Source organism: Anser brachyrhynchus (assembly GCF_964034855.1).
Source record: "Anser brachyrhynchus genome assembly, chromosome: 3".
In the NCBI taxonomy this organism is placed as follows: domain Eukaryota; kingdom Metazoa; phylum Chordata; class Aves; order Anseriformes; family Anatidae; genus Anser; species Anser brachyrhynchus.
In genome coordinates this window covers 93884074-93909928 of record NC_137696.1, presented here as the reverse complement: position 1 = coordinate 93909928, position 25855 = coordinate 93884074, and the positions used below count along the sequence as shown (strand labels likewise).

The following is a 25855-nucleotide window of genomic DNA, read 5'->3' as shown; positions in this document are numbered from 1 at the left end:
GATTGTATGGTGTGAGCACATATCAGACCTCAACAAGAATTTTAACTTATATTATTCCTTTGGCTTTTTTGTAATTTTTAATTAAATAGACCAAAATACCACAAAGGAAATTTAGTAGTACAAAATGTGAGCAAACCAGTCTGCCATGCCCAGTTTCTGGTCACTGTTTACAGCAGAGTTTATGTAAGCTCTGGATGTTTCAACACCTCTGTGAGGACGTTTGGGAGGCATTATTGCCTTTCCTGCTAGATAAGAGGGATTTATTCAGGATTGGAAGTTGGGGCCCGTGTGAGGAGCAGGGTCCCTCTGGAAGGCCCATCAGCTGCAACCTGAGGCTCATGAGGGGCTCTGTCCTCTGGGCTAGAGCACAAAAGCTGCTCTACACCCCAACCGCAGCCTGCCTTCCTCACACAGTTCCTGTTGCAGTTCTACTGCGGAGAAAATTTGCATTAAATGTTACTTTTTAGGATTTTTTTTAAACTTTTTTATTGTGAGAGTAACCAAACACTTGAACAGTCTGCCCAGAGAGGCGGCGGAACCTCTCTGCTCGGGGGCACGCAGAAGCAGCCCACACTAGCCCTGTCAGAGCAGGCGTCTGTCAACCCGCCCAGCGCCACAGGCGCCGCCACAGCCCCCTCGACCACCACCCCCCAACGGCCGCCAACGGCCAACTGAGGGCAGAGCGCTGCGTGGGCGGACCCTCACCCTCTGCGAGGGCAGCCATAGGTTCTCCCGCCTCCACTCCGCTCCGAGCAGCCAATCACTGCTCGCAGAGCCCCTGGCTCCTGCCAATCAGCGCGCCCACAGCCTGAAGCTCGGCGAGGCCCGCCACGCGTGCCGCGGGGGCCGCCGGGAGCGCCGCCATGTCGGACTGGGAGGCGAGCAGCGATGAGGAGGCGCCACAGCTGCCGCCATTTTGTGCGGTTGACGCCGCGCCCCTGAGGCAGCCGCCGGCGCCCGCCCGCGCCTCTGTGAAGGGCGCAGGGGGACAAAGGAGCTCTGAGGCGGCAGCCAGGGCTGGGGGAGAAGAGTGGGAGCCTCGAGATGCGGGAAGCTCCCGAGGCGCGGGGCAGGCGGCGCGGTGGCGCCCTCAGGGAGCCGCCAGCGGCAGGTCTCGGGCCGGCACGCCGCCCCTCTGCTTCTTCATCAGCAACGCTCAGGTCGGGGCGCTGATAGGTAATAACGGCCGCACGCCGGCCCCGGGGGGCTTGGGGCGTCCAGGTAAGTGGGTGGGGAGGAGGGGAAGTCCGGCTGTGGAGTGTGGAGGGGTTTGTTGGTGTGGGCAGCCCTCAACGTTGCTGCCGGCCGTGTTCTCTGCCTGAGAAGGGCCACAGGACCCTGCGGCCCATGGCATCTGTCTCCCATGGACACAATGGGATGCTTGTGTGGGGTAAGGGCTGAATCAGGGAGTTCTTCACTCACTTAAGAGAGCTGAGGTTTTTTACCTTAAACAAGTTGGGCTGATATCCATTTCGTTCAGCCAGCAGATCATAAGTAGGATGAAGCCCCTTTCTGTTCACGTGGAGCAGTGGTGGCTCATTCTTGAGCTGATTTTGCTGCTTTCTCTCTTCATTTGACATGCTTTTGTTTTCCTGTCCCTGTCGGTTGACTGACAAAAAAAGCAGCCTGTCTTTTCCTACCAGTTCTGTATCATAAGTTCTTCTGTTTATGATTGTTTGCTGTCTTACAAAGATTTTGGGTTTTGGTCAAAAACAAAATACTTACAGTTAGAACTTAGTTTTGACGGTGTGGCTTGCATTGCAGATATTAGAGATTTTTTTTTTCTTTGTAACAGGTCGAGGAGGAACTAAAATAAGAGAGCTTGAGGACTCTTCGGGTTCTAGGATACAGGTATAGTTTGTTGTGTATCATTCAGGCTAGGGCTCTATCAGGGAAATACTTGGCTTTTGCTTCAGTGTAAACCGGAGTTTCTATAGGAAGTTGAAAGATGTTGCAGTTCACTAATAATTGCTTTTACGAGAACGGGTAAAAAGGAGGATGAATTGAGGGAGTAACTTGACTGTATGTGAAAGTAGGAAAAGTTTACTGTCTTTATGTTTGCATGTTGTTTTTTGTTTTCCCTGAAGTATGCAGGTTTTCTTTTCTTTTTAAAAGGGAATTAAAGAGCTTTTCCTGGGAAGAGAAGTTTAATTTTAAAAAAAAATCAAAGATTGTTTTCAGTATGTATTTTTATGTAATGCCTGTCCTTAAAGTATTAAAAACTCAATGAGGTTTTACGAACTCAGGTTGTAAAGGGAGCCTTGGAAGCTGAAGTGAAGATCTTTGGCAGTGCTGCTGTGCAAAATAAAGCCAAGATGTTGATTGATGGTGCAGTTGCAAACTGTGGACAAAACAACACTAGAGGTGGGACTGAGAAATGTAATAAGTGTGTTGGGGGGGGGGGGGGGAGGGGGAAAATAAGAGTATAGATTGTCTTTCCATGTATTTGTAGTTTGGTAGCGTGTGTGTATTATTTATGTTGTTAGTATTTTACCAAAGTAAAAGGATTTTAACCTTGATCTTGGATAATGGTATACCACCTTTTTAAAACAGATGTCAGGGACTGTGAGCAGTTTCACTCCTTGAACTGATGGACTTCTGTGAATATCTCTTCCTGGGGATTTCCAACAATTTTAATAAATGTTATATTGCTTGGTTTATTGCATCACAAGTTCAAGCCCCCCCCCCCCCCCCCCCAGAATCCAGATATTTGTTCTAGCATAAGTTCTAATGTAGTAGCTGTGCAGTGATGAAATTCAGTAAGCTTTTATAAACATAGGTTATAAAGCAAACATGCTGATTGCAGCCTGAGACTGACTTGTTAATGCTTTCATGGGAAGTTAGCATTTAAGGTTTAATGTTGCACATCATGCGTCATTTTACTAGCCTTTTGTCTGTTACATGGATGACCGTAATACTGTAATGACTGTATTTTGAGTTATTGCTTCAGTTACTGGTATTTATCTTGCTTAACTGTACAGTAAGCCCTCAGGGGAAAGAACCACATCCAGAGTGGTTGCTCTGAGGCACAGATGAGGAAGAAAAGATCTGAGAATTATGCTCCAGCACTAGAATAAAGAATGGAGTAGTTGTGAGTGCCCCAGAGGTAGACTGGCATGTTTCTTTCAAGAGGCTGGGATTACATAATACTTTCTGTGTGTGGCTGTGGTGTTTTCCCCTGTATTTCCTGCTTTTCCACAAATTGTGTTGCCATTTATATCTGCAGTATAAAAATTCTCAAGAGTTGTTGACCTCATCAAAAAAGGGACATAGCATGTGATTATACTGAAGCTTTATCTTGGTGACATTGGATGCTTTAGAAGTAAAACTTGCTCTTATAGCTGTTGAAAATAACTGTCTGCATATCATCTGCCTGGTTTGTGCTTTTCAAAAGTCCACTGCTCAACAAGTTTTCTTTATAGCTACAGAAGCAGCATTTTGGAACCTGTCTTTTCAACATCTTTAGCTACTTAAAGTAATGCTTCTCTTCTTACCTGAAGTGTATTTGTACAGGTTCTTCTGTCAGTGCTTCAGTCCAAGACCTAAGGAAGAGCTCTCTTTAAGTGCTTTGTGTCTATTCAAAATCACATAAGAGGTCTTGTAATACAGAAGGAAAAGGTCTATTTGTTTTTCGATTGCACAGATCAAAAGATTGCGTAGATCCAATAGATTGCATCAAACAGCAGTGTTTTGATACTAACTCTACAGGAAAAACCTTGGATGTTATCCAGCCTGAAAATTCACCAAAAAAAGCAGTGATTAATTGGGCCTCTCTTCGAGAAAACAGAGCTAAATATGAGGCTATGAAGTGGGCAGGTTAGTTCTAAAATTTTGATCTTTGCTTGTTTACATGTGATAGATGTGTTGAATGTGCAAATATTTGCTGGAAGTAACTGGGTTTTTCAGTGTCCAAATTAATTAAGTATTTGCAGTGAAGTGAGCATGTCAGTATTTGTTGGAACAATCATGGAGGACACTAGTCACTGTGTGAGGGGTCTCTAGTTACTACTAAATTTATATTTTTACGTAAGCCTTTGAAAGTGCTGTAGTTTTGGAGTTGATTGCAGGAGAAATCTGAAAAGTGTTAAAAAATACTATGTATGTTCGTAGAAATTATTTTAGAGCTTGAAACATAGGGAAGTGGTGCTTCTGCAGGTATTTAAGGATTTCTGTTCGCCTTCAGTTTTGCTTGAATGACCATGGTCTACCACTGTTTTTGACTAGTCTTCTAGTAAAAGGCATAGAGTATTTGGATTTGGGATTTTCATCTTAAGCTTTAACAGATTTACCCTAAACGTGCAACATTTTTTTACTGACTCTTAAGTTTACTTTCTTGTGATTGCTTAAGACTTGCCTCCAATTGAGAAAAACTTCTACAAAGAATCATTGAGGACTGCATCTATGTCACGAAAAGAAGTGGAACTGTGGCGGTAAGATCACTTCTGTAGGGAATCGCACTTGGCAAACTACTTAAGGTATAAAACCTATAGAGTGGGTGGTGAAATACTGAGACAATTTTTAGTGTTAGTGTCTGGTAGTAATTTAGCTCTTAGGAACTATTAGGAATTAAACAATAACTAGCAGATATTTTTCCAGGCAACTAATAATACCTCAACTTTAGGGATTGACTGTTTCTCTGAAGTGTTTTATCTGGTTAACTTTCAGAGGGTGGTAACAGTTGAGACCATTCATTGTCTTTTAGATGTTTGTTTGCATTTCATGAGACAGCTTATTCAAGTTTTCTAGGTTCTTCCAAATTGTCTTATTCATGTGGTAACTACCACTTGGCTTCCACTTTTTTTTCCATACATTTTACCATCTTCAGAAGAAATTTCAACATTTATTACTGTTGTTTTTTCTGTCTATCTTGTCTTTACAAGTACATAGAAAAGCAGATCATCTGTTTCAAGTGATTCTGATCGGGCCCTGGTAGTAGTTTCAGAGCTTCTTAGTAGTTCTAATAAAGCTCGTGAATGTCTTTTGATTCATATTAACTTGAAGCACCTTTCATTGTTTTTGCATGGCATCTGTTTTTCTCTTGCGTGCCTCCTGGAGAAACCTTTTTACAATGAGCGAATTGACACCTGTTTCCTTAAGTGTTACTGTCAGAACTAGTCAGGAGCAACAGAACATAGGTTCAGAATATGCACTGAGGAATAGCACTTGTGTTATAAACAAAGGAATGTTTTTCATCTAACCCATTAACTTAAGAAACAAAGGCATTGAAAAAGTGCATCTTTGCAAACATCAGAGCTTGCATTCTTTCTGAACCTACTCACACCTTGAAGTAAAACTTGCAGATTGGAATCTTCAGAAGAGGGCTGGAATGAAGATACAATACTGATATATATTTACACCTTAATTGGCTGGGGACCTCAAGACTATTTTGTATGTAGCTTTTTGAGTGCTCTTTTTGGGTGTTACCTTACTGAGCACCTTTTTACTAACCTGTTTCGTTTTTATTTTCTAGAGTACCCAGGGGGCTGCTCTGAAAGTATATCAGGAAGGCCTGAGCCAGAATATAGGGTTCTGACAAAGAAGCTCAACCCATTCCTATGAGTTGTCTTTGGGTATAAGAACTCGTAACAGCTCTTAATTTGTAATACAGTATAACAGGTCTGGTATGACCAGCCTGCAGCCCATGTTAATATCCATATATAGCTTCAAATCATTCACACTTAAGAAAGAGTAACTATGAGAATAACTCATGGACTAACCATGAATCCTACAGGAGAGGTTTTTCTGTAGTGAGGCTTTCTTGAAAGTTAAAAGAACAGTTACATACAACATAAAGCATTTATTCAATGTTCCAGGCATTTTAGGAAAAAATGTCAGAAAGGCAGAGTCTTTTGTGTTAGCTTTGCTTCTACAGATAGATTTTAAAGCTATTGCACTTCTCTAATTTTATACAGGAAAGAAAATAATAACATAATGTGTGATGACTTAAAAGAAGGCGAAAAGCGTTGCATTCCCAATCCTGTTTGTAAATTTGAAGATGTATTTGAGGATTATCCTGATATCATGGCTAATATAAGAAAAACTGGTTTTCAGAAACCTACGCCAATTCAGGTACTTGTTCAAAATTCAGGTACTTGTTCAATTTTGATGATGCTAACTGAACCTTAAGAGAAAAATACATTTAAGTATTTGTTGTTTTATATTAGTCCCAGGCATGGCCAATCATACTCCAAGGAATTGATCTTATTGGCATAGCACAGACTGGTACCGGGAAGACATTAGCTTACTTAATGCCTGGATTCATTCATTTGGATTCACAACCAATGTAAGGACCATTCACGTGTCTGAGTTGTTTGTTTGTGGATACTTCTTTTTCTGAAATGATGGCTATCTAGTAAAGAATAATAAACTTGGAAAACATACCAGACTTAAAACATAAACTCCATTATGTCACAATGACAGGATGCAGCTGTGTACTGAAAGTTTTGAGAACATTATTTAAAAAAATTTTGATGTCAGATGTTGTCTAGCCTCATACACCCACATTCTAAAGATGCTTTGTTGCAGATCCAGAGATCAACGTGGAGGGCCGGGAATGTTAGTCCTAGCTCCCACTCGAGAGCTAGCACTTCAAGTAGAGGCAGAGTGTTTGAAGTACACATATAAAGGAATTAAAAGGTAACCTTCCTTCTTACTTAAGTAACTTTTTTATCGCTTGGGGCTTATTTCACCTCATAAAATAATTGCATTTGTTAAGGAAAGTCAGGGAAGGGTGCTAAATGAATAGTTCATATTTTCTCAGTTTCTAGGATGCCTGTTTGGCTACTCTCATGATGAAAATCTTAAATATACTGTTGTTTTCTGTGTTGCAACTTCATTGCATCTTGTCCTTTGCATATGGACAGCTGAGCAGTGTCTGGCTGCGGCACGTCATCATGCACCTCCAACCTTTTGACCGTTTTGGTAGCAGCCTGCTGGACTTGCTTCAGTCTGGATGTCTTTCTTGTATTTGAGGCAGGGATACAAAAACTGGGTACGGTGCTGGAGGTGTGGTCTCATGAGTACCAAATAAAGGGGAATGATGAGTTCTCTCAAGCTGCTGGCTTCCTTCTGTGTAGTACACAGCTGGCTTTCTTTACTCTAGGGTTATGTTGCCAATTGTTCAGTTTCTTGCCCACCCAAGTCTTCTCTGCAGAGTCATCTTCCAGCACGTGGGCCCCCAGCCATGGGGTTCTTCCGCCCCCATCTTGGCTTTTGCTAAACTTCATGAGATTCCTGTCAGCCCAATTTTCCAGCCTTTAGTTGTCCTTCTTAGTAACTGCCCTTCCTTTGTAGCACGTTAACCGCTTCCCTAGTTCGGTTTCATCCACAAACCTGCTTGTCTTCATTTAAGCTATTAAACAGACATTGCTATATTCTGAAACCTGCTTCTGGGGTTCACTGATAGCCTGGTAGAGCATTCAGTCTTGTAGCCATCAAATATAGAAGTATGTATTCTGCTTCCTTTCTCCCAAAAAAAGTTTAACAGAATGTGTTAAGTTTCTGTGTGAGCCTAAAACCTTACTGAATGCACTGATTGGTTTAACAGCAAAACACAAGACTTCTGAAGGTATTCGTTAGAAAATAATGCATCCTTTTCTAATATTCAACTGGTTTTGGTGTGGATATTTTAAGGTCAACCCAAAATGTGCTTAATAGCCATCTTTCCTTCCTTTCACGATTCCCTCTACTACAGTTTCAGCAGAAAGCTGTTGCTGTGCGTTTGAGGTGGGATCTTTCAATGTTGAACACGTTATTTATGGCGAATCTGTCAGTCGCACCTATTGTATTCCTTCATTTTGATAATGAGGTAATACTTCTGTAATACGAAGCAACGTTGTGGTACTTATTTGAGAGAGATTCAGTTGAACCTTAATACTCTACTTCTGTAAATCATTTTGTTTTTTAGTATTTGCATATATGGTGGCGGGGACCGTAAAGGACAGATAAACATGGTTACCAAAGGTGTGGATATTGTCATTGCTACTCCTGGGAGACTGAATGATCTTCAAATGAACAACTTCATAAATTTGAAGAGCATAACGTACTTGGCAAGTAGCTGATACAGAATAAGTAATGCACCAGCTGGGAAATGGTTGATTTAGTGTGAATTCAGGGTTTACTTTAGCTTCCTTTAAATTTTCTGAATCTTAGTTAAAACACTGAGATCGGTTTTGGAGGGGTGGTTCATGCTCAATGTGATTGTGTTGTAGAAATGGGATATGTTGTAGACATAGGATATTCTCTAGAGGGGGAAAAAAAGGCTCCTAGCACAGTAAGCATTTTAAAGACGATAAATTATTGCCTCATAAATCATATTGGCCATTTCAGAGTTCATCTTACGAAGATCAGTTATTAATAGATGAAATACCTTCACTAAGTTGTCTTTTTACTTTTCTTTTAAACAATGCTAATGACTTAAGTTCTTAGAACTTGTGTGGCGAGAGCCAGTGTCACAAACTGATACCTGAATGTTTGGGTGACCCACTTTTTATCTTAGTGGGAAAACAGCTATGCTAATGTTGTTACAGATCCTTATGTTTTCATTTCATTCTTGCTTTGTGACACACAATTGATAAGCAGGAGGAAACAAGGCCTGAAAATCTGCTCTCAATACTATATAACATTTGTAATCTTTCTATAACAAGGGAAAGTATAGCCAAACAACAACACACGGCTTTGCAAAGCATAGTGTGAGACTGAAATCAGATGCTTCAATATGTGCACGATACGCTATAGTATGATATTAAGAAAAACAACTATCAAGCTGTAAAGTATGACGTAAAGCAGAAGAAACCATTTGTTGTTATACCACTAGCAGTTGCGTATCTTCAGCAGATTGAAACAAGGACAATATTTTGAAAAGTGGTTAATATCTCATGCCTTTCCCTTTCTGGAAATGCTCTGCTTCTTTAGGTCCCATTTGAAAATGCTCTTTTTTGACTGTTACCTAATATTTTACTTTGTATCTTGTACTTTCTAATATGTCTTCTGTTTCAGCAGTTTCATTGCCAATTCTTAGCCCACAAATAATGTAAACTTGCAGCCTTATTTCAGATAAAAGAGAGGAATATTAGATTTCCAAGTTATCACCTTAGACGAAAACACCTTAGATGAAGAATGCTCTTTATTAAAGAGCTTTATTTACGATTTGTATTTAAAGATATTGATGAGCTTTCCGAATGTTCCTCATGTGGACTGGGCATTTGCTGGTGTGATGTAATTGTTTCCCAGAAGACTTCAAGGGCCAGAGACTGGGTTATAGCTATAACTTTTGGTGTACATCTTTTTGGTGTTGTTTTTCCCACATTTTCAGAGATGGTTAGAATTAATTATATTTGGATGTACGCAGTACACAAGGTGAACTGGAAGTATGAGAATTTTGTCATCTTGCCTGACAGAATCAAGCTAGTTCAAATGTTGACTCAGATCAACCAATCAGGTTGCTGTTTATTTGTGATTTCTGAAGAAATTCTGGGAAATTGTCATATGTCCTCTTGCTTGTTTATAGTGCGTATGTCCCTCGAAGATTCCATTCTGATTTGCCATATTAATTATAAGTTGGTATTCTTTTTTTCAGTAATTTTAGTTGTTTTATTCCCCCCTCCCCCCAAAATCAGTGTTTCAAAAATAATTAAAAAAAAAAAACTTAAAGCATGGTCCCTTCTTCGTTGGCTTTGAGTATTCTTAAAGGTGATACAGATTATTCTTGTTCTGCCTGCAAATGAAATGGAAAAGATTTAAAGAAAACTGAAGAGATGAAACAAGTTGAACAGGCTTTGCAATGAATTAGAGTGGATTCTGAAATTAAAACAGTTACCAGTAAAATTATCTCTTATAAAATGTCTTGCTGAAACATTACCTAAGGAACTAGACCTAAACACCTTGTTCTAAGCAGGTTTTAGATGAGGCTGACAGAATGTTGGATATGGGATTTGAACCTCAGATAATGAAGATCCTAATAGACGTGCGGCCTGACAGACAAACCGTTATGACAAGGTATGTAAACATAGCAGTACTTAATACTTGAACACCTTAACTTGTTCAGTAACTTTAAGTTTACCTTGGGGAAAAAAAAAGTCAGTTTTATCAAAAATTTTATTAATGTACCAAGAAAATGGTATCATTTTTTTTCCTAATTTTGTATTTGGTGCTAATGAATCTTTTGACAACTTGACTTATATTTCTTCTTCTCTTACTGCTGTTTTACATCAACTGTAGAAACAACTGTGTTCTTCCCAAAAATGAACTATCCAAAAAGGAAGGTGGCCAGGGAATGCTGTTATCATGAGTATTTTGAAATAGAGCTACTGTTTCAGAGAGAAAAAACAGTCTAAAAGCTTGCTAATTAGAAATCATTGAACTACTAAACGCACTTTTGGCTTTATTAGAAAAGATACATAACTGTTACCCATACTTTTAATTTAGGAAGTTAACTTGAAAGCAGATTGTTATTTACTATTAACATCTTAAAGTGATTTCTAAATGCTGTGTGAGCTCACTACTGTTAAAGTATAATCAAATGTCTCACTGGTATATAAGAAAAGGGGAGTGATGAAATTAACAAATTGGAGAAGACTTTGCACTGTATTCTAACATTTTGTCATCTTCCCGTTCAGTGCTACTTGGCCTGATGGTGTTCGTCGCCTAGCAAAATCCTATTTGAAAAATCCTATGATTGTATATGTTGGCACTCTTGATTTAGCTGTAAGTTTTCTTGTTCTTTTGTTTTGAAGAAATTACAGTTAAACAAGGATTTCTTTTTACTTCTAACTGTATGTAAGTAAATGCATAAAACCTTAAAATCAATCCAAACTTAAAAATCATTTTATTCTTTTAAAGCTTCATTAAAAGTTTAGAAAGAACCTTAAAAAAAAAAAAAACTGTTTCCATAACAAGATCTAGAAGTCCTAGACTTTCAGTAGAAGTTACAGGGAATAAAGATCAGTGAAATACTTGTTGCATTTGAAAATTGTATTTTGCAGTGCCTCGTGTTTTTGCCTGAACCCTTGTTTTTGCAGCTGCCTTTTCTGTTCAGCGAATTCATGTTCCTTACTTCTCCCTCTGAAGGTCTTTCTTCTCACATGTACAGATCCTCATCCAGATCTTTGTCCCAACTGCTTTCTCAAAGAGAGTAGAAGCTCTGTATTAAACTCCTGGAGGCCACTTGTCTAGGGCAAAAATATATTCATTTCAGTAAGAACTGTCTTTGCAAAACTTAAAATGTATAGATGTAGATGTATGCTAGTCATGCTTGTGCAGCTACCAATAGTTGACTTAAGCAGTTCTTAAGCAGAATTTACAGAAATGTTACTTGTTCCAAGATCTCCTACATCCTGGCACAGAGATTTGTTTGGTTTTTAAATTACAAAAGTTTCATTTTCAGTTCCACTTTTTAGCCATGGGCAATGAAAAAAATAATATCCAGTATGCTTTTAGACAAGAGGAAAATGTACTTTTCATCTGTTCTGTTGGGAACTATGCTTTTGTCAAAGGACATTACTTGTCAAAGACAGGATTGTCATCTGACAGATAACAGCTGTTGCAGCTCTTGTCTAATGCATTCATCTCTTTCATAGGGGGTCTCTTCAGCTGAAGAGGTGACTTCTGAAGGGGTGGAGGGGGGAGGTTTCCCGTGTGGAAAGAATCTTTTTTTTTTTTTTTTAGTGGATTGATTCATCAATTCTTGCCACAAGTCTGTGATGCAGTGCCACAAGAATGTCTAGACCTTTATGCCACTTAAATAGAATTATAGAATATCCCAAGTTGGAAGGGACCCAAAAGGCTCATTAGGTTCAACACCGGACTCTACACAGGACCACCCAAAAATGAAACCATCTGTCTGAGAGAGTTAATACAAGCACTTCTTGAACTCTGGCACGCTTGGCATTGTCCCCACTTCCTTGGGGAGCCCATTCCAGTGTCCAACCACCCCCTCGTTTCCTAATAGCCAATCTGAACCTCTCTTGATACGGCCTCGTGCCATTTCCTCGCACGTAGTATACATCAGATATTCTATGGTAACCTTCAATGGAGTAAAGCTTTTATTAAAAAGTTGTAGTTGGAAGAATTGTCAGTATTGATCACCACAAATAGTTGACAGAACCTTCTTTAAAAGCTTCTTGATTTCAAGATGACAATTGTTCCAACTTGCTCTGGATTGACTTAACATATATTCTTACATATATTTTTACATTACATATCTTACATACTTAACATATAATTATTAATTAAAAAAAAACTGCTTCAATCTGCTCTTTGCTAATGTTAGGAATACTTACTTCACTTCACTAGTCTGCTGATCTGTACCCTCTGAATCTTTGCAATAATTTGATAAAACTGCTTAGAGATCAGTTTTATTATTTTACGCAACAAAGAAAGAAAAATAAATTTGCATCATTTGAATTCCAAACTGATACGCATTCTAGTTTTTAAAAGGTTTTGTTGTCATATTGCTAGTTTTATTATATGGGAATAAAAATACACTTTTCAAATGTGTTTCTAAGTAAAATCCTTCTTGTTGTTTAACAGGCAGTAAATACAGTAAAACAGAGAGTTGTTGTTACCACCGAGGAGGAGAAGAGAGCTTTCATGAACAGCTTCATTGACTCAATGAAACCCAAAGATAAGGTCATCATTTTTGTGGGAAAGAAACTCATGTATGTAATTATTTCCCTGTATTACTTCTTTTTCTTTCCTACCAGAGGTGTTCTTAGTTCAGATGATTATCAAGTGTAACAGCTCTCGTCAGTAGTTTGCTGGAAATGTTTATGCCTCCAGACTGTTTCGACTAGTACTTCTTACCCTTTTTAATATTAATAGTGGTGGTGGGAAATTTAAATTTCACACGTTTGAAGTAGGTGTTAAGGTTTTTAGTGACATGTCAATATGACTTGATGTTTAATTGCATATGTAGCTGGTGCAGACAAGACCTATTTGTCATTGCACCATACCTGAGCCTTTCTGGTGAATGATGCAAAAATCCCTTTCTGTTTCTTCTTTTGATACAAGAAAGTGAGATAAAACTTCGTAGTTTGGTATCCTCCCATTTCTTGAAGAGCTGGATCTAATTTTACTATATTATGCTTGTAATTTTTCTTTTTTTGTTCTTTAAGAAAGTTTTTGCTGCAGATGTGGAGCAGAACCTAAAGCCAAAAGCTTTTTCTCAGGAAAAATTAGTTGTTAAAACAGCTCTTGCCTGTCACTGTTCAGTTTGTTTGTGTAACTGGAAGGTCCTAGGCCTGACAGCAACTACTACCCTTAGGGGCTTTTGTGGAAGGTTTTCCTCTGAATAGATCTAAGCTTTTATGTGAAAGATTCTCTTGAACATTCAGTGTGGGCAACTTCTGATTCTTGCTTCCAGGTGGTAAGTTTTGCTCTTCTAGCTGTTAAGCATGTAAGTAAACTTTGACAGGTGTCTAGAAGGGCTTCAGACTTCTGACTAAACTGTACTGATGAACAGGTTTTATTTTTTTCTAAAATCAGAAACGCTGTTCTGAGATACTTTACTGATGAAAAAGGAAAAAAATCTAAGGAAGTCTTTGCTTGTGAAGACATTCTTTATGGGAGAGGATTAGCTGATGTGGTAGGAAGAAAAGTCTAACTGCTGAAGTACTGCGTTTCAGCAATCATAAAAACTCAAGTGAATACTTGTATGCATTGCAATCATGGTGGATTTATGTAAAATTGGAAAGCTCTTCCTTGAAGTAACTACAGAGTGATTTTTTTTTATACTTCAGTTTGTTCATTGTACATACAAGGCACGTCGTACCTGGTGACATCTTCTGTACCTTAACAGTGTAGTTGAGTGATATCCTGGTTGAGACTTTTTGGCTGCATAGGTGTCTGTCTTTGCTTTCCAGATTCAGTGTTTCCATCGAAGGTCTCTTCTGGTAAGAAAGACAGAGAAGGGCTTGAAATAAAAACATATAAAGGAATAAAAACCTTGGTTGGGAATATTCTGTGCTTCTTTCTATGCTGTTTTATAATAATATCACCTGATTTAGGTAGGCTTTTGTCCTGTCTTACACATTTAGATGTTGTTGGCAAATTGGTATCTTTGTTGTCAATATAGATGCTGCATGCTTTCAAAAGAACCATTGTTTTATTTCATCTTAGAGCTGATGACTTAGCAAGTGACTTTGGTCTCCAGGGAATTCCAGTACAGTCTCTTCATGGTAACAGAGAGCAGTGTGATCGAGAACAGGCTTTAGATGACTTCAAGACAGGTAGGCTTATACCTAAACTGACGCTAAACAAGCCAGTACTTTTAAAGTTTATCATGTGCAGAATCTTCTTTTTTTGTGCACTGTCTCTTCACTACAGAAATGAAAAGACTAGAGCTCTGAAGGGTATATGGTTACTTTGTTAATCTGGCACAAAAAAAAACAGCAAGCAAAAAGTGATTCCTCATCAATAAAACTTAAAATGTTTAAGAGTTAAATAATTTAAGTCTTATTTTTTGAAGTCTCCGGTAAATTCAGTATGTTAGCCTAAATAACTGTAAATTTAAGTGTCAGATGGTGGAGTTTCTCAGTTCTCTTGATCCAGTAGGATCGATTATACTTTGGGATTATGTGATCAGATGCTAATAAAGCTAAGAATAGTGCTGTGATAAGGATGCCAGATAAACAAATAGTTGTTAAGGCTTCTGTTTTGTTGTGTTTTTTTTTTTGTAATATCAGCTAGACATATTTTTTGGTTTACCTGCACCTTGTTGTTCTACTTGTCATTTTACTAGTATTTCTATTTCACATTTTGGGTGCTTACTTACCAACTAGTATTGAAGCAGCGCAATGTGAGGTTCACCAAGTATGTATTTCCTTTATATGTTGAGAACAGGAGTATTATACACTAGGAAACCAATAGGCTAGAGCGTGTTTTTGTATATTCCATAAAATCAAATTTTCCTCTGCTCTACTTTAGGCAGAGTCAGAATCCTGGTAGCTACAGACTTAGCATCCCGGGGCCTTGATGTGCATGATATTACTCATGTTTTTAACTTTGACTTCCCTCGTAATATTGAAGAATATGTTCATAGAGTTGGTCGTACTGGAAGAGCAGGGTAAGTGTCTACAAGAAAACAGTAATATCTTATTGATCGATGTCAATATTTTATGCATTGCATAGATGTTTCTCTTGTTAAATTCTAGAGCTGCAAGTGATACAGAATGGGCGAGTGAAGCTTCTAGAATATACCAAAGTATGTTTTATGTTTTGAAATACGTTCATTAAATTTCAAGCAAACAAGCTTTCCAATTTTCTGTTTTTTTCAATTAAGTAGTTGGGATTGAAAGATGTTTGAAAACTAATTTAAATGTGGGGAAGACTTAAAGTGTAAAACAGCTTCTGTATAGATATTCTGAAATCATCTTCCTCGTTTGTGTCTTCAGGAGCTGCTGAGTTGTTTAATTTCCTAGGCAGCCAACTGGGGGCAGGAGGGAGGGCAGGCAACTTCAAGTTTTCAGCCTATCATGGTGGTATACCTAGCTAGTCATTAGGACTTTCAAATGCTGCTTTCCCAGACTGGAATAAATGTGATTCATTTCCGTGTGTGTGTACTTATTTTAATTAAGATCCTAATGTATGTCTCTTCATTCTTAAATATGTTCTTCATGCCAAATTTATTGTCTGCAATACCTCAATTAGTTGTGTCTTTGCTACATTTTATCTAAGTTGCTATATTCTGACCTTTATAAAGTTACTTTGTCATGTGCTAGCCAATTTAACCTAAAAGTTTGTAAATACTGCCTGCAGTTGAATTTCTTACTGTATATCAATAAGAAAAAAAAATCGCAGCATAGGTATCTCTTGTTTTGAACATCAACATTTATTTTGTTCCTTGTCTAGACGTACTGGGGAGGCAATAACACTTGTCACAAAGAAAGATTGGAAGGTTGCATCTGAACTGATTGATATTCTAGAAAGAGCAAACCAAGTAAGAAAAAACCTTAATGAGTAATATTTATATTGGTTCTGGGTTACCACCTGAAACAATTCACGGTGATAGCCTACTTACACTTTTCTTGATGAGTGTCTGTAGTGTCTTGAGGAAAAAAAACTAGATACTTAAATATCTATTGTCCTGGATTTTACCTTAGAGATAATTCTCAGAAAAGAGCCAGGAAATTCAATAGCAACCTTCTGCATCCAAAGAAAAAGTTACTATCACATGCACCCGTAAAAGTCTGCAGGATAATAGGATTTATTTTATTCCTTAGTATTTTATTCCATTTCTATTTCACTTCTGGACACATGTTCCAGGAACAAACCAGTGTTCGTTTGACAGTATAAATATCAGAAGAAGCTTAACTGCTTTTCAGCTTCTCGTGTACAGTTATCACAACTGTCTACTATTCCAAGCTGTATTTCTTGTAGATGTTTGTAAGTAGTATGAGAAGTAGGAGTAAATTTGACTTCTTTTAAAAGAACCACGCTTCTCTTTATGCTGTCCAGGATATTGGCTGGCTTTCTGGGCTGCAAGCGCCCATTGCCAGCTCATGTTGACCTTTGTATTATCAACACCCCCAGGTCCTTCTCCTCAGGGCTGCCCTCAATCCACTCTCCGCCCAGCCTGTATTTGTGCTTGGCCTGACTTAGGCCCTGACTTATACGCAGCATCTTGCCCTTGGCCTTGTTGAACCTCATGAGGTTCACACAGACCCACCTCTCGAGCCTGTCCAGGTCCCTCTGGATGACATCCCTTCCCTCCAGCGTATCAACCACACCATTCTGCTTAGTGTCCTCCACAAACTTGCTGAGGGTGCATTTGATCCCACTGTCCACGTCAACAACAAAGATGTTAAACAGCACCAGTCGCAATACCTGAGGAACACCACTCACCATTGGACACATGGACATTGAGCTGTTGACCACAACTCTTCAGTGTGACCATCCAGCCAATTCCTTACCTACCGAGTGGTCCATTCATCAGGTCCACGCCTCTCCGATTAGTCAAGGCTACCGTGTGACAGCATCGTATGCTTTGCCTGAGCCTGGGTATATGATGTCAGTTGCTCTTCCCTTTTCCACCAACACTAACCCCACTGTAGAAGGATGACTTGCAATACGCATGCTATTATATCTTAATGGTACTGAAAATGTTTTTCAGCTGTTCATCATTGCTAGATGATGCATTTCTATCTAACACAAATGTTTTAATTAGCTGTTTATAAGTTGCCATTAGATATGGTGATGCTGGCATATTGAAAATTCACATAACACTGCTGATTATTTTTCAGTATATTCTCACGTAACAGACTTTTTAACTACGCATCTCTACAGAAAAGCTAATCTAAAAAGGTGGCAGAAGCCAGATAAATAACAAAATCTAGTTCAGGAACACAAGTTACATATTTTTAAAGTCTAAAAGTTTAGAATTTCTTAAAACTAAGCTTGCTCTTGTGATATGTTCTTATCAGGTAGTTCCTGATGAGCTTATTTCAATGGCAGAAAGATACAAAAAATTTCAAATGGAAAAAGACATGGAACGGGATATACGAAGACCTCAAAGAAAACCCCTGAACTAACTGTAATCCATGGAAGGTACAAAACAAAGTAAGTGATTATAGTTCGTCTTAGCGTTAGCATCTATGCACTTGAATTTAGATTTTTTTCTCAGTTATTTTCTGTATCTGTTCCATTTTAAATAGTGTTTTTTAAAAATGCCTTAGAAAAGAAAAATGGGGTTACATTTATATACAAACAAATCTAGTTTTGTGCTTTGACACTATTTTGACTTCAATCTTGGGAAAGTTAATGTTATTTCTTGTGTGATGTGCACAACTTCTAAAGTCATTATATGATGGTTAAAATCAAATATTGTGGGTTTAGTTTTTCAACTGTATGTATTACTAACAAAATCGTTTTCCTTTTATTTTCAGAGAACTGGGTTAGTGAATGTAAGCAGTGTTTGTCAGTCTGACTTCAAAATACTGTACTTTCACACTGATATGCCACATCTGCAGGGCATGCAAAAGTATTTCAGAGAATAACTTAACTATTTGAAAACTGCTCTGTTTTCAGTAACTGATGTTTGCCCAAGTGAGTATTTTATTTCCAAGCTAACACTAAAGGTCATTTTTGTTGAGACTTGTCTCAAGCTTTTTTTTTTTTTTTGAGAGAGGTCTGCATTTCCTCCAAATGGGAGAGGGCATAACAAGAAGCATGTATTCATGGCTAGATGAAAAAAGCAGCTTCAGTGTTTCTGCTCTGGGGGGTAATTGTCTAGTTAAGGAAGAAGTGCACGGTTTACTAGAGTGATGTTAACAAAGTCAATAAAGAGCATCTTAGGGAAATGCACCTTTGAAGGTCAGCTTCCTTTCAGATAAAGTTGATTCGTATTTTATGCTTGGAGGTCAGGTTCTGTCCTCGCTACCGTTAATGGTAACGGGGCATGTTTTCACTCTTCGGAAGTTTCTTGGAAGGGGCTATTCCTGTACAAATGATACTTGGTCTGAACTTGTGTTTACTCAGGTCATGTGAGTAACTGGAAAATTAATAAACTGAATCTAGCGAGATGAGTGTTTTAGTAAGGTTATTCTCTAAAAGTTCTTCCCTTTCCTCTTCTTTATTTGTTAATAATTGATGTGAAATCTGGGCTTTATTTTAGCCTGTAGGTATTTTGTCTTCAAAAAGTAGGGTAAAAATACAGACTTGCCTTGGCTCTTTTAAAAACTACATGTTTTTTTTAAAAAAAAAAGCAGCTCTAAAATGCTGTGTATTTATCATCTGCAAGATTTTAGTACTAGGAAATGTCATGGTCCTTTTTTCCTAACATAAGAAAACTGACCTGAATTCTGTCCAACTCTGAGAGTGTCAGATTCAGGCTACATTTTGGTTTTGAAAACCTTTTAAAGGAAGACTCCTTCCTCCTTGATAATGGACTGAAAAGGTAGGTTTTTTCTACAAGAATCTCCACACAGATGTTCATTGGCACAAAACTTCTGTGTTGGATAATGATTGCTTCCCTTCCGAAGTCCAGTGAAAAGGCTAATTTCCAAAGCAATTCTGAAGACTCAGAAGGATGAGTTACTTCAGGAATGTAATATGATTTTGATACTGTATTCTCTTTTTGCTCACTAATGCCAATGATTGCCCTCTGCAGAGCTCTTCGTACACCCATTTGACCTGGAGAAGTAGTTCACTTTTATGTCAAAGTAATTTCAGTGACTTTTACGATTCAGCTTTTTTTTTTCTTTTTGAAAGCAGGAGTGTATTCTGGATGTTCTGCAATGGATTTTAATTTTAAATAAAATTGTCATTTTTCACTTTTAACTATCCTGTCATTGGTGCCTTTATATTTGGGATCATAATTACACCTGTGAAATTGACTATTGCAAATTCTTATATATGTTCCTTGTATAACTTGATAGTTTGCAGGTGAAATCTGCATATGGATAGGGAAGATAAATACAGTTGCAATCAAAAAAGGGGGGGGGGGGTGGAAGGTAACTACCTGGCCAGCAGGTGTACAGACTCTTACAATGAGCTCGAAGGATTCCATGACACACAAGGACTTAGGAATCTTTGTTTATTAAAGATTGCTACTTTATTATAAATTAACGCAAATCACTACTAGCAATAATACTATGATTAATAAGGGAAAGAGCTTTTATCCATCTCTAATTATATTAGAGTTATTACTAAGGCACAAGTGTTTGTATATATATGTAACAAATACTAAGGATACAGTACTAATTAACAGTAGCAGCAATTAGAAGCAGAAAGGCAATTTGAGGTAGGAAAGTCAGTACTACAGCAGCAGAGTGATATGTATCATCAACCAGAACCCCCAGGTGCCTTTCTGTGAGGCTGCTCTTCAGCCTCATCCCCCAGCTACAAAGGACTACGAAGCTGGTGAAGGATCTGGAACACAAGTCCTACGAGGAACAGCTGAGGGAACTGGGGTGGTTTAGTCTGGAGAAGAGGAGGCTCAGGGGAGACTTTATTGCTCTCTGCAACTACCTGAAAGGAAAGTAGGGGAGCTGGGCCTCTTCTCACTGGTAACTACTGATAGGACTAGAGGGAATGGCCTCAAGTTCTGCTGGGGAGGTTCAGATAGGAAACTAAGAGACATTCTTTCTCAGAAAGAGCAGTCAGGCATCGGGATGGGTTGCCCAGGGAGGTGGTGCAGTCACCATCCCGGGGGGTGTTTAAGGAAAGGTTGGACGTGGTGCTTACACACATGGCTTAGTGGGTGACCACATGATCTTGAAGGTCTTTTCCAACCTTGAAGATTCTATGCAAACAGATATATCCAGGATTGCCATGTCCCAGGTGCCAAATCTGGCACTTGCTCTTACTGAACTTCATGTGGTTGGTGATTGCCCAGCTCTCTAATCAAGATCTCTCTGCAAGGCCTCTCTACCCTCAAGGGAGCAACAGCTCCTTCTAGCTCCTCCATCATCAGCGAACTCAGTGTGCATGCAAGTCCTGTGTCCAAATCATTTATAAAAACATTGAAGAGAACTGACCCTCTCACTAGAGAAAAGAGGCCAACACCCTCCTCACTGCAGCCTCCTTTCAGGTAGTTGTAGAGTGATGAGGTCTCCCCTCAGAAGTCCTGTCTTCCGGTCCCTTCACCAGCTTCATTGCTCTTCTCCACACATGCTCAAGCAGCTCAGTTTCTTGTAGGTCATATATATGTGTATATTATGTACATATATATGCACCCATCTATGTAATGTAAATATACATAACATATGTACAGGTGTAACAACGGTAACCGAGGAGGGACTGGTATGAGCTATTCAGCCACGCTTCCGGGATGTCCTTCGTTCCCAGGCTGTTATTAGGCTGAAGGTCAAGTTCTCAAGCTGGCAGGTGTTTTCTCCTCTGTTTCGCAGTGTCAGGATTTTTCACATTACAGTCAGGTTACCTTCATAACTGTCTCCATCAAATATTAATTAAAATTTCCAGTTTCTTCTAAGGGATTTTGTTTTTCGATAGTATCAAACTACTGAGATGTAGCTTTAGGTGTTAAACATGTTTTACAATATGCAAATCTACATGATTTGCTTTCAGGTAATTACTGTAAATAACTTTTTTAATATTCCTGCTGAAATATTGGGAATCCGTTGTTCAGTTGGTAGTTTATTTGTCTGGAAAGGAAATTGCTGCTTGCTTTGTCATCCAGGCTGAGCAAGTTGTATTGGGGAATAAAAAAGTGCGGCAGCTGAGAATCTTGCAAACAACGCAGAAAATACCCTAGAAAATTCTGAAAACAGTGTTCCAGGTTTTCGTACTGCCAATCTGTGTCATTTGGCCAAATGACACACGAGTGGAAAAAGGCAGTTTTGACATGATAAGAACAAAATTTTTCTAATTCTTTCGCATGTTTCATTTTAAGTTTCTCTAGAAGATACTTCAGAAGTTTGAGACAATCTTTCCTGTTAAATAAATAAGAGCTTATTAGGTACCTTCTACGTAGTCAGTTCTAAACATCTATTTTGGATATTTAAATACACATTATTTATGAAAGAAAATTCTAGCACATTCCAAGTATAAATACAGGCTGGGTGGAGAATGGATTGAGAGCAGCCCTGAGGAGGAGGACCTGGGGGTGTTGGTTGAAAAGCTTGACATGACCTGGCAGCGGGCACTTGCAGCCCAGAAGGCCAGTCGTATCCTGGGCTGCATCAAAAGCAGCGTGGCCGGCAGGTCAACGGAGGTGATTGTCCCCCTCTGCTCTGCTCTTGTGAGACCCCACCTGGAGTGCTGCATTCAGCTCTGGGGCCCCCAGCACAAAAAAGGGCATGGAAGTATTAGAACGAGCCCAGAGGAGGGCCACAAAGATGATCACTGGGCTGGAGCACGTCTCCTACGAAGACGGGCTGAGGGAGCTGGGGTTGGTCAGAGAGGCTAGACTTAAATTAGATACAGGAAAGAAGTTCTTTTCAATGAGTGTGGTGAGGCACTGGAACAGATTACCCAGAGAAGCTGTGGATGCCCCATCCCTGGAGGTGTTCAAGGCCAGGTTGGATGGGGCTTTGAGCAACCTGGTCTAGTGGGAGGTGTCCCTGCCCCTGGCAGGGGAGTTGGAATAAGATGCATTAAGATCCCTTCCAACCCAAACCATTCTATGATTCTATAAAATAAAAATTCTATTAAATAAAAATATTCTTACTCTAAAGGAATATTTTCAATAAAATTTTAAAATCAGTGCAGCAATAAGGTGGATAACCCTAGAAGTATAATAGAATCGTAGCACTGTGCTTGCATGGTAGTGTCCCTGCTGCAGATACTGCTACCAGTATAACGTGAACTTGGAGCACTGCTGAAGATTAAAGATGGACTTTGAGCTTGGATTTACACTGAAGGCAGCACCACTGCCTTCCTGTGGTACTCTGTGAGTTGAAGAGGTGTAGTTCAATTCATTGCTAGGCAAGGACATAGCATGTCTGATACTACTTATAAAGCAAAGATAAGGAGTTCTGTATTAGTTCTCTTGTGACTTTCTTGATTCTGTGCAGGATAAAATCAAGTAAACTACCAAGTGGTTTTGCCATAAAATAGGTTCTGCAGCTGATGCAATTTTTTTCTCTTCAGAGAAATGTGGGAACCAGATTTTACTAGAGTGAAAAATCACATTTATTGATCCTGATCCCATTCAGCAGTTCTTTCCTCAACATCATCTAACAAATTGCCTTGCCATGAACTGTAATTTGCTTACAAAGCTCAGAAAGCTGAGTCATCAGATTTTTGAGCTAATTTTTCTAAATAGGACTGACTTTAGGAAAGATTACTTGGCAAGTCAGATCTCTTTGCTTTGAAAGGCATCTGGAACATAAATCTGCAATGTGATTTGTTTCCAGCTCTCTTTAAGTAAATGCAAGTCAGACATTCAACGAGTACCTGCAAGCTTGTACTACTCAAGAACAGTGATGCAAGAATTAATGCTTAAAATTTTTATTCTTGCTCCCTGTTAAGAATAATTACTCCGAGACCAAATTCTTAAATGTTAAACTGAAACAGTGCTGGGCAATATTAAGGCTCAAACTAGCTTAAAGTAAAATATTACTGTGAAATACCAACCTACAACATTTTGCTCCATCGGTTTCACAGCATGTCTTTATGCTGCCATGGTTGTTCATCATGGCCTTTTCAATATGTGAGAAAGAGAGTCGCCAGGTGTTTCCTAAAGTGGAGTACAAGATTGATAAATGATTACACAGCAGTAAATATGGGTATAACTAGAAAAAAAAATAGGAAAAAAAAGACATTTAAAACTGACTGAATTTAAAATTTCAACAATTTCTTTGCACCTAAAAAAATAATTCAGCAGTTACTAAAATGAGTTAACTCCTTAATTGCCGAGCACTCCATACAAATAAAATTGTAATGTTACAGGCCCTAGTTAATTGCCTGGATGCTTTCATTATATTCTCAAGGATATTTGGCTTCAGTTTTTAAAATAAAGCTTGATTCTGAACTTTCTGCCATTTGTTGAACATCATATGGGGAATAATTGCACTACTTACAGAAATCTACCACCTCTCAATTTCTGTTCTGTATTATTGGCCTTATTGCTTAACCATTTTGATTTTGAGTAAACAAATCTTGATGATTGGTTTAAATTTCTTAGTGCAAGTAATCCACTTTTGAGTTTGTCTCTGGTAACTGTTGAAAAGCATTTACTTTTGTTGTTCTGGTAATGTTTCTGAGAACAATGATCAGTACAGCTCAGCCCCTTATTTCTAAAACACCAACACTCGTTTTTGTCTTCCTCACTTAAGTTACAATGTTTCCCTACCTGTTTGGTTTGATTACTATTTGCATTTAATTTTCAATGAGAAAGAGCCCAGTAAAGCAGTGGTGAGCTATTTGGCATTGTTAAGATAGGTATCCTAACTTAAAAAAATACCAAGCTGCCAGAACTCTTTTTGCTGAAAACATCAATTCTCTTAATACAACGCCAAGTTGAGATGTTTCTGCAAACTAATGTAGGCTTGGTGTAACAGTCCTCTAGGAAAAAAAAATAATAATAATAGCAGTCATGTTGCAGCCATATTAGATTTCAATGAGAAATAATGTATCATGCTAAAAAAGTATAGTTTGCTTCCTGCAGAAGTACAGAACTTCTAAGTGCCCTTTACAGGGATGTTCTCTGTCTTTTTAGAAATCGCCTTAATTTATTTTCCTTATAAATGAGTGGATGTTGCTGTTTAATACAGCACTAGCACACAGGGAAAATACATATGCCTGTATTTGATTTAACAGATTGAATATAATACTGTTAAAATCTGTTACTGTACAGTCTGCAAAGCAGTTTTGTCTTTAGATTTCAGCACAGGACAAGCAGTGTTGCAAATCTGATGTTTTAAAGAGGGGTTTCAAAGATGATCCGGCTACATCCAGGATATATTAAAGGTCTTTGTACCTTGATGGCAGAATACTGAACAGAATTTGGATACCTTTTTTATGACATTTATAAGCGATCGAGTTGTAGAGAAGACATTCCTTAACTTAGGCTTATTGTATGTATTTGAGGTACCTGTTAGAACCTTTTCTTTTTTGTTTTGCTTGGCTACTAAATAAATGGGTTTATTTCTGAGCTCTCTCCTGACTTTTCTTCCTAGCCACCGTTCAATGTTGAGGCCGTCCTGAGTGCTGAGAGGCCAGCTCTGCTGAACTTCCAAAGCCAAGATGATGTCCACTGATATTTCTGCTGAAGACTTTTTGATCAGTAGAGTTATTGCAGGACTTCCAGCCTTCATTCTTTTCACAGTTACTTCCACATCTAGTAACAAAAATATATATATATATTTTTTCATGTTAGAAGAAGCATTTTTTGAAGATAATGTGTTCACTGAACAGGAATTTATAATCAGTCAAAAGTCTCAGGTGCTTTATTCTATAGGATTTGTGAAATGCATATGGATTTTTAAAACATTAAGGAGGCCAGTTGAGGCCTCCATCTACAAAATAAGGAAAACTTCTCTTGAACTCATGTTGCTTTTTTTTTTTTTTAAAGTATTTTTGACGCTATTTGAGATGTCTTCTGTAGACATAGCAATGCTTTCCAATGAACTGTTTCACTATGGAAGACATTTAGACTGAAGTGATTTGGCCATGACATAGCAGAAGGCTTTTCAGAAAAAGAACACCCTAAAAGGGGATACATCTTACAGACCGATATGAAATAGTAATAGCTAATGAGGTAGTTTAATTCATTTTGCTACCAGTTCAGCAAACAGTCCTTTGTATAGGGCAGAGAGGTTCAAAACACGTAGGTTTTGTCGGCAGTGCTACACATGGGATAAGAGACCTTAAGATACAACTGCATTTTTTGCATTGCTGTGTGAAACTTGTTCACTCAGTACTTACCCTTAATGTTTTTTACTTCTTCTTTAATAATTTTTTTTAGTGCTGTACGCATTTTAATGGCTGATAATTTTCCATCTTCGTCTAAAAACCTGTTCAAATACTTTTCCTTTGGATTTCTTTTGAACGTTAGATAATAATAGGCTCCAGTGTCATCACACTCATCTAGCTGAATTCTCGTGACAGGCATTACAAGCATGATATCAAACTCATTTGGCTCAGATATCTGCAAAGTACAAGAACACCGTATTAAATGTGTGACTTAGGCTTTATTCTCTTTAGGCTTTTACCCTACCTGAGGTTTTACCTGGGAATGCCTTGGTGTGTTTGCCACGTCTGGCGTGAAATAGGAGCTTATTTCTGGCGGATTGGCATTACAGGATTGCTGTGGAGAACAGCAATGTCCTGACGTTACTCCCTTTTTCAACTTACTGAGTTTTTAAGACAGTTTTGGGATTCCTAAACTGCTCTAAGTGCCAGGTGAGTTCTCAGCGGTCTCCCTTTTGCACTCAGGAACCAGCTGCGAGGAAACAAA

At 38.6% G+C, this 25855-nt stretch overlaps 2 protein-coding genes across 4 annotated transcripts; one reads left to right on the top strand and one right to left on the bottom strand.

The window, feature by feature from the left end:
• The first annotated feature begins 217 nt into the window (after positions 1-217).
• DDX43 (DEAD-box helicase 43) lies at positions 218-24707 on the top strand. Of its 3 annotated transcripts, none has more exons than XR_013948600.1 (17): positions 218-1176; positions 1796-1851; positions 2247-2364; positions 3709-3816; positions 4349-4430; positions 5913-6069; positions 6165-6283; positions 6526-6636; positions 7907-8048; positions 9896-9996; positions 10617-10704; positions 12529-12656; positions 14116-14225; positions 14923-15061; positions 15150-15199; positions 15847-15934; positions 17418-17553. XR_013948600.1 is itself a non-coding variant. In XM_080585445.1 (17 exons), exons 1-16 carry the CDS (start codon positions 864-866, stop codon positions 17523-17525), a joined length of 1968 nt encoding a protein of 655 aa, XP_080441571.1. In that variant the 5' UTR covers positions 226-863; the 3' UTR covers positions 17526-17553; positions 24576-24707. The 3 variants fall into 3 exon arrangements, 2 of the variants coding, with proteins under 2 accessions (XP_080441571.1, XP_080441570.1); XM_080585445.1 differs by lacking the exon at positions 15150-15199 and adding an exon at positions 24576-24707 and having other exon boundaries at positions 226-1176; XM_080585444.1 differs by lacking the exon at positions 15150-15199 and adding an exon at positions 17880-18512 and having other exon boundaries at positions 228-1176.
• CGAS (cyclic GMP-AMP synthase) lies at positions 18586-25792 on the bottom strand. The gene is made up of 5 exons (XM_080585450.1): positions 25628-25792; positions 25324-25546; positions 24491-24736; positions 23032-23134; positions 18586-21386 (listed from the first exon to the last, which is right to left on the bottom strand). Exons 2-5 carry the CDS (start codon positions 25517-25519, stop codon positions 21044-21046), a joined length of 888 nt encoding a protein of 295 aa, XP_080441576.1. The 5' UTR covers positions 25520-25546; positions 25628-25792; the 3' UTR covers positions 18586-21043.
• Between the last annotated feature and the right edge of the window lie 63 nt (positions 25793-25855).

Bases quoted from the DNA above. Each gene is read 5' to 3' on its own strand.
- DDX43 (XM_080585445.1), top strand. From the start codon at position 864: ATGTCGGACTGGGAGGCGAGCAGCGATGAGGAGGCGCCACAGCTGCCG. The intron at 1,177-1,795 runs GTAATAACGGCC...TCTTTGTAACAG, and splicing joins TCAGGTCGGGGCGCTGATAG to GTCGAGGAGGAACTAAAATA. The intron at 3,817-4,348 runs GTTAGTTCTAAA...TGATTGCTTAAG, and splicing joins TGAGGCTATGAAGTGGGCAG to ACTTGCCTCCAATTGAGAAA.
- CGAS (XM_080585450.1), bottom strand. From the start codon at position 25,519: ATGCTTGTAATGCCTGTCACGAGAATTCAGCTAGATGAGTGTGATGAC. The intron at 23,135-24,490 runs GTACCTCAAATA...ACTCCACTTTAG, and splicing joins AAAAGAAAAGGTTCTAACAG to GAAACACCTGGCGACTCTCT. The intron at 21,387-23,031 runs GTTGGTATTTCA...TTTATTTAACAG, and splicing joins GATGGAGCAAAATGTTGTAG to GAAAGATTGTCTCAAACTTC.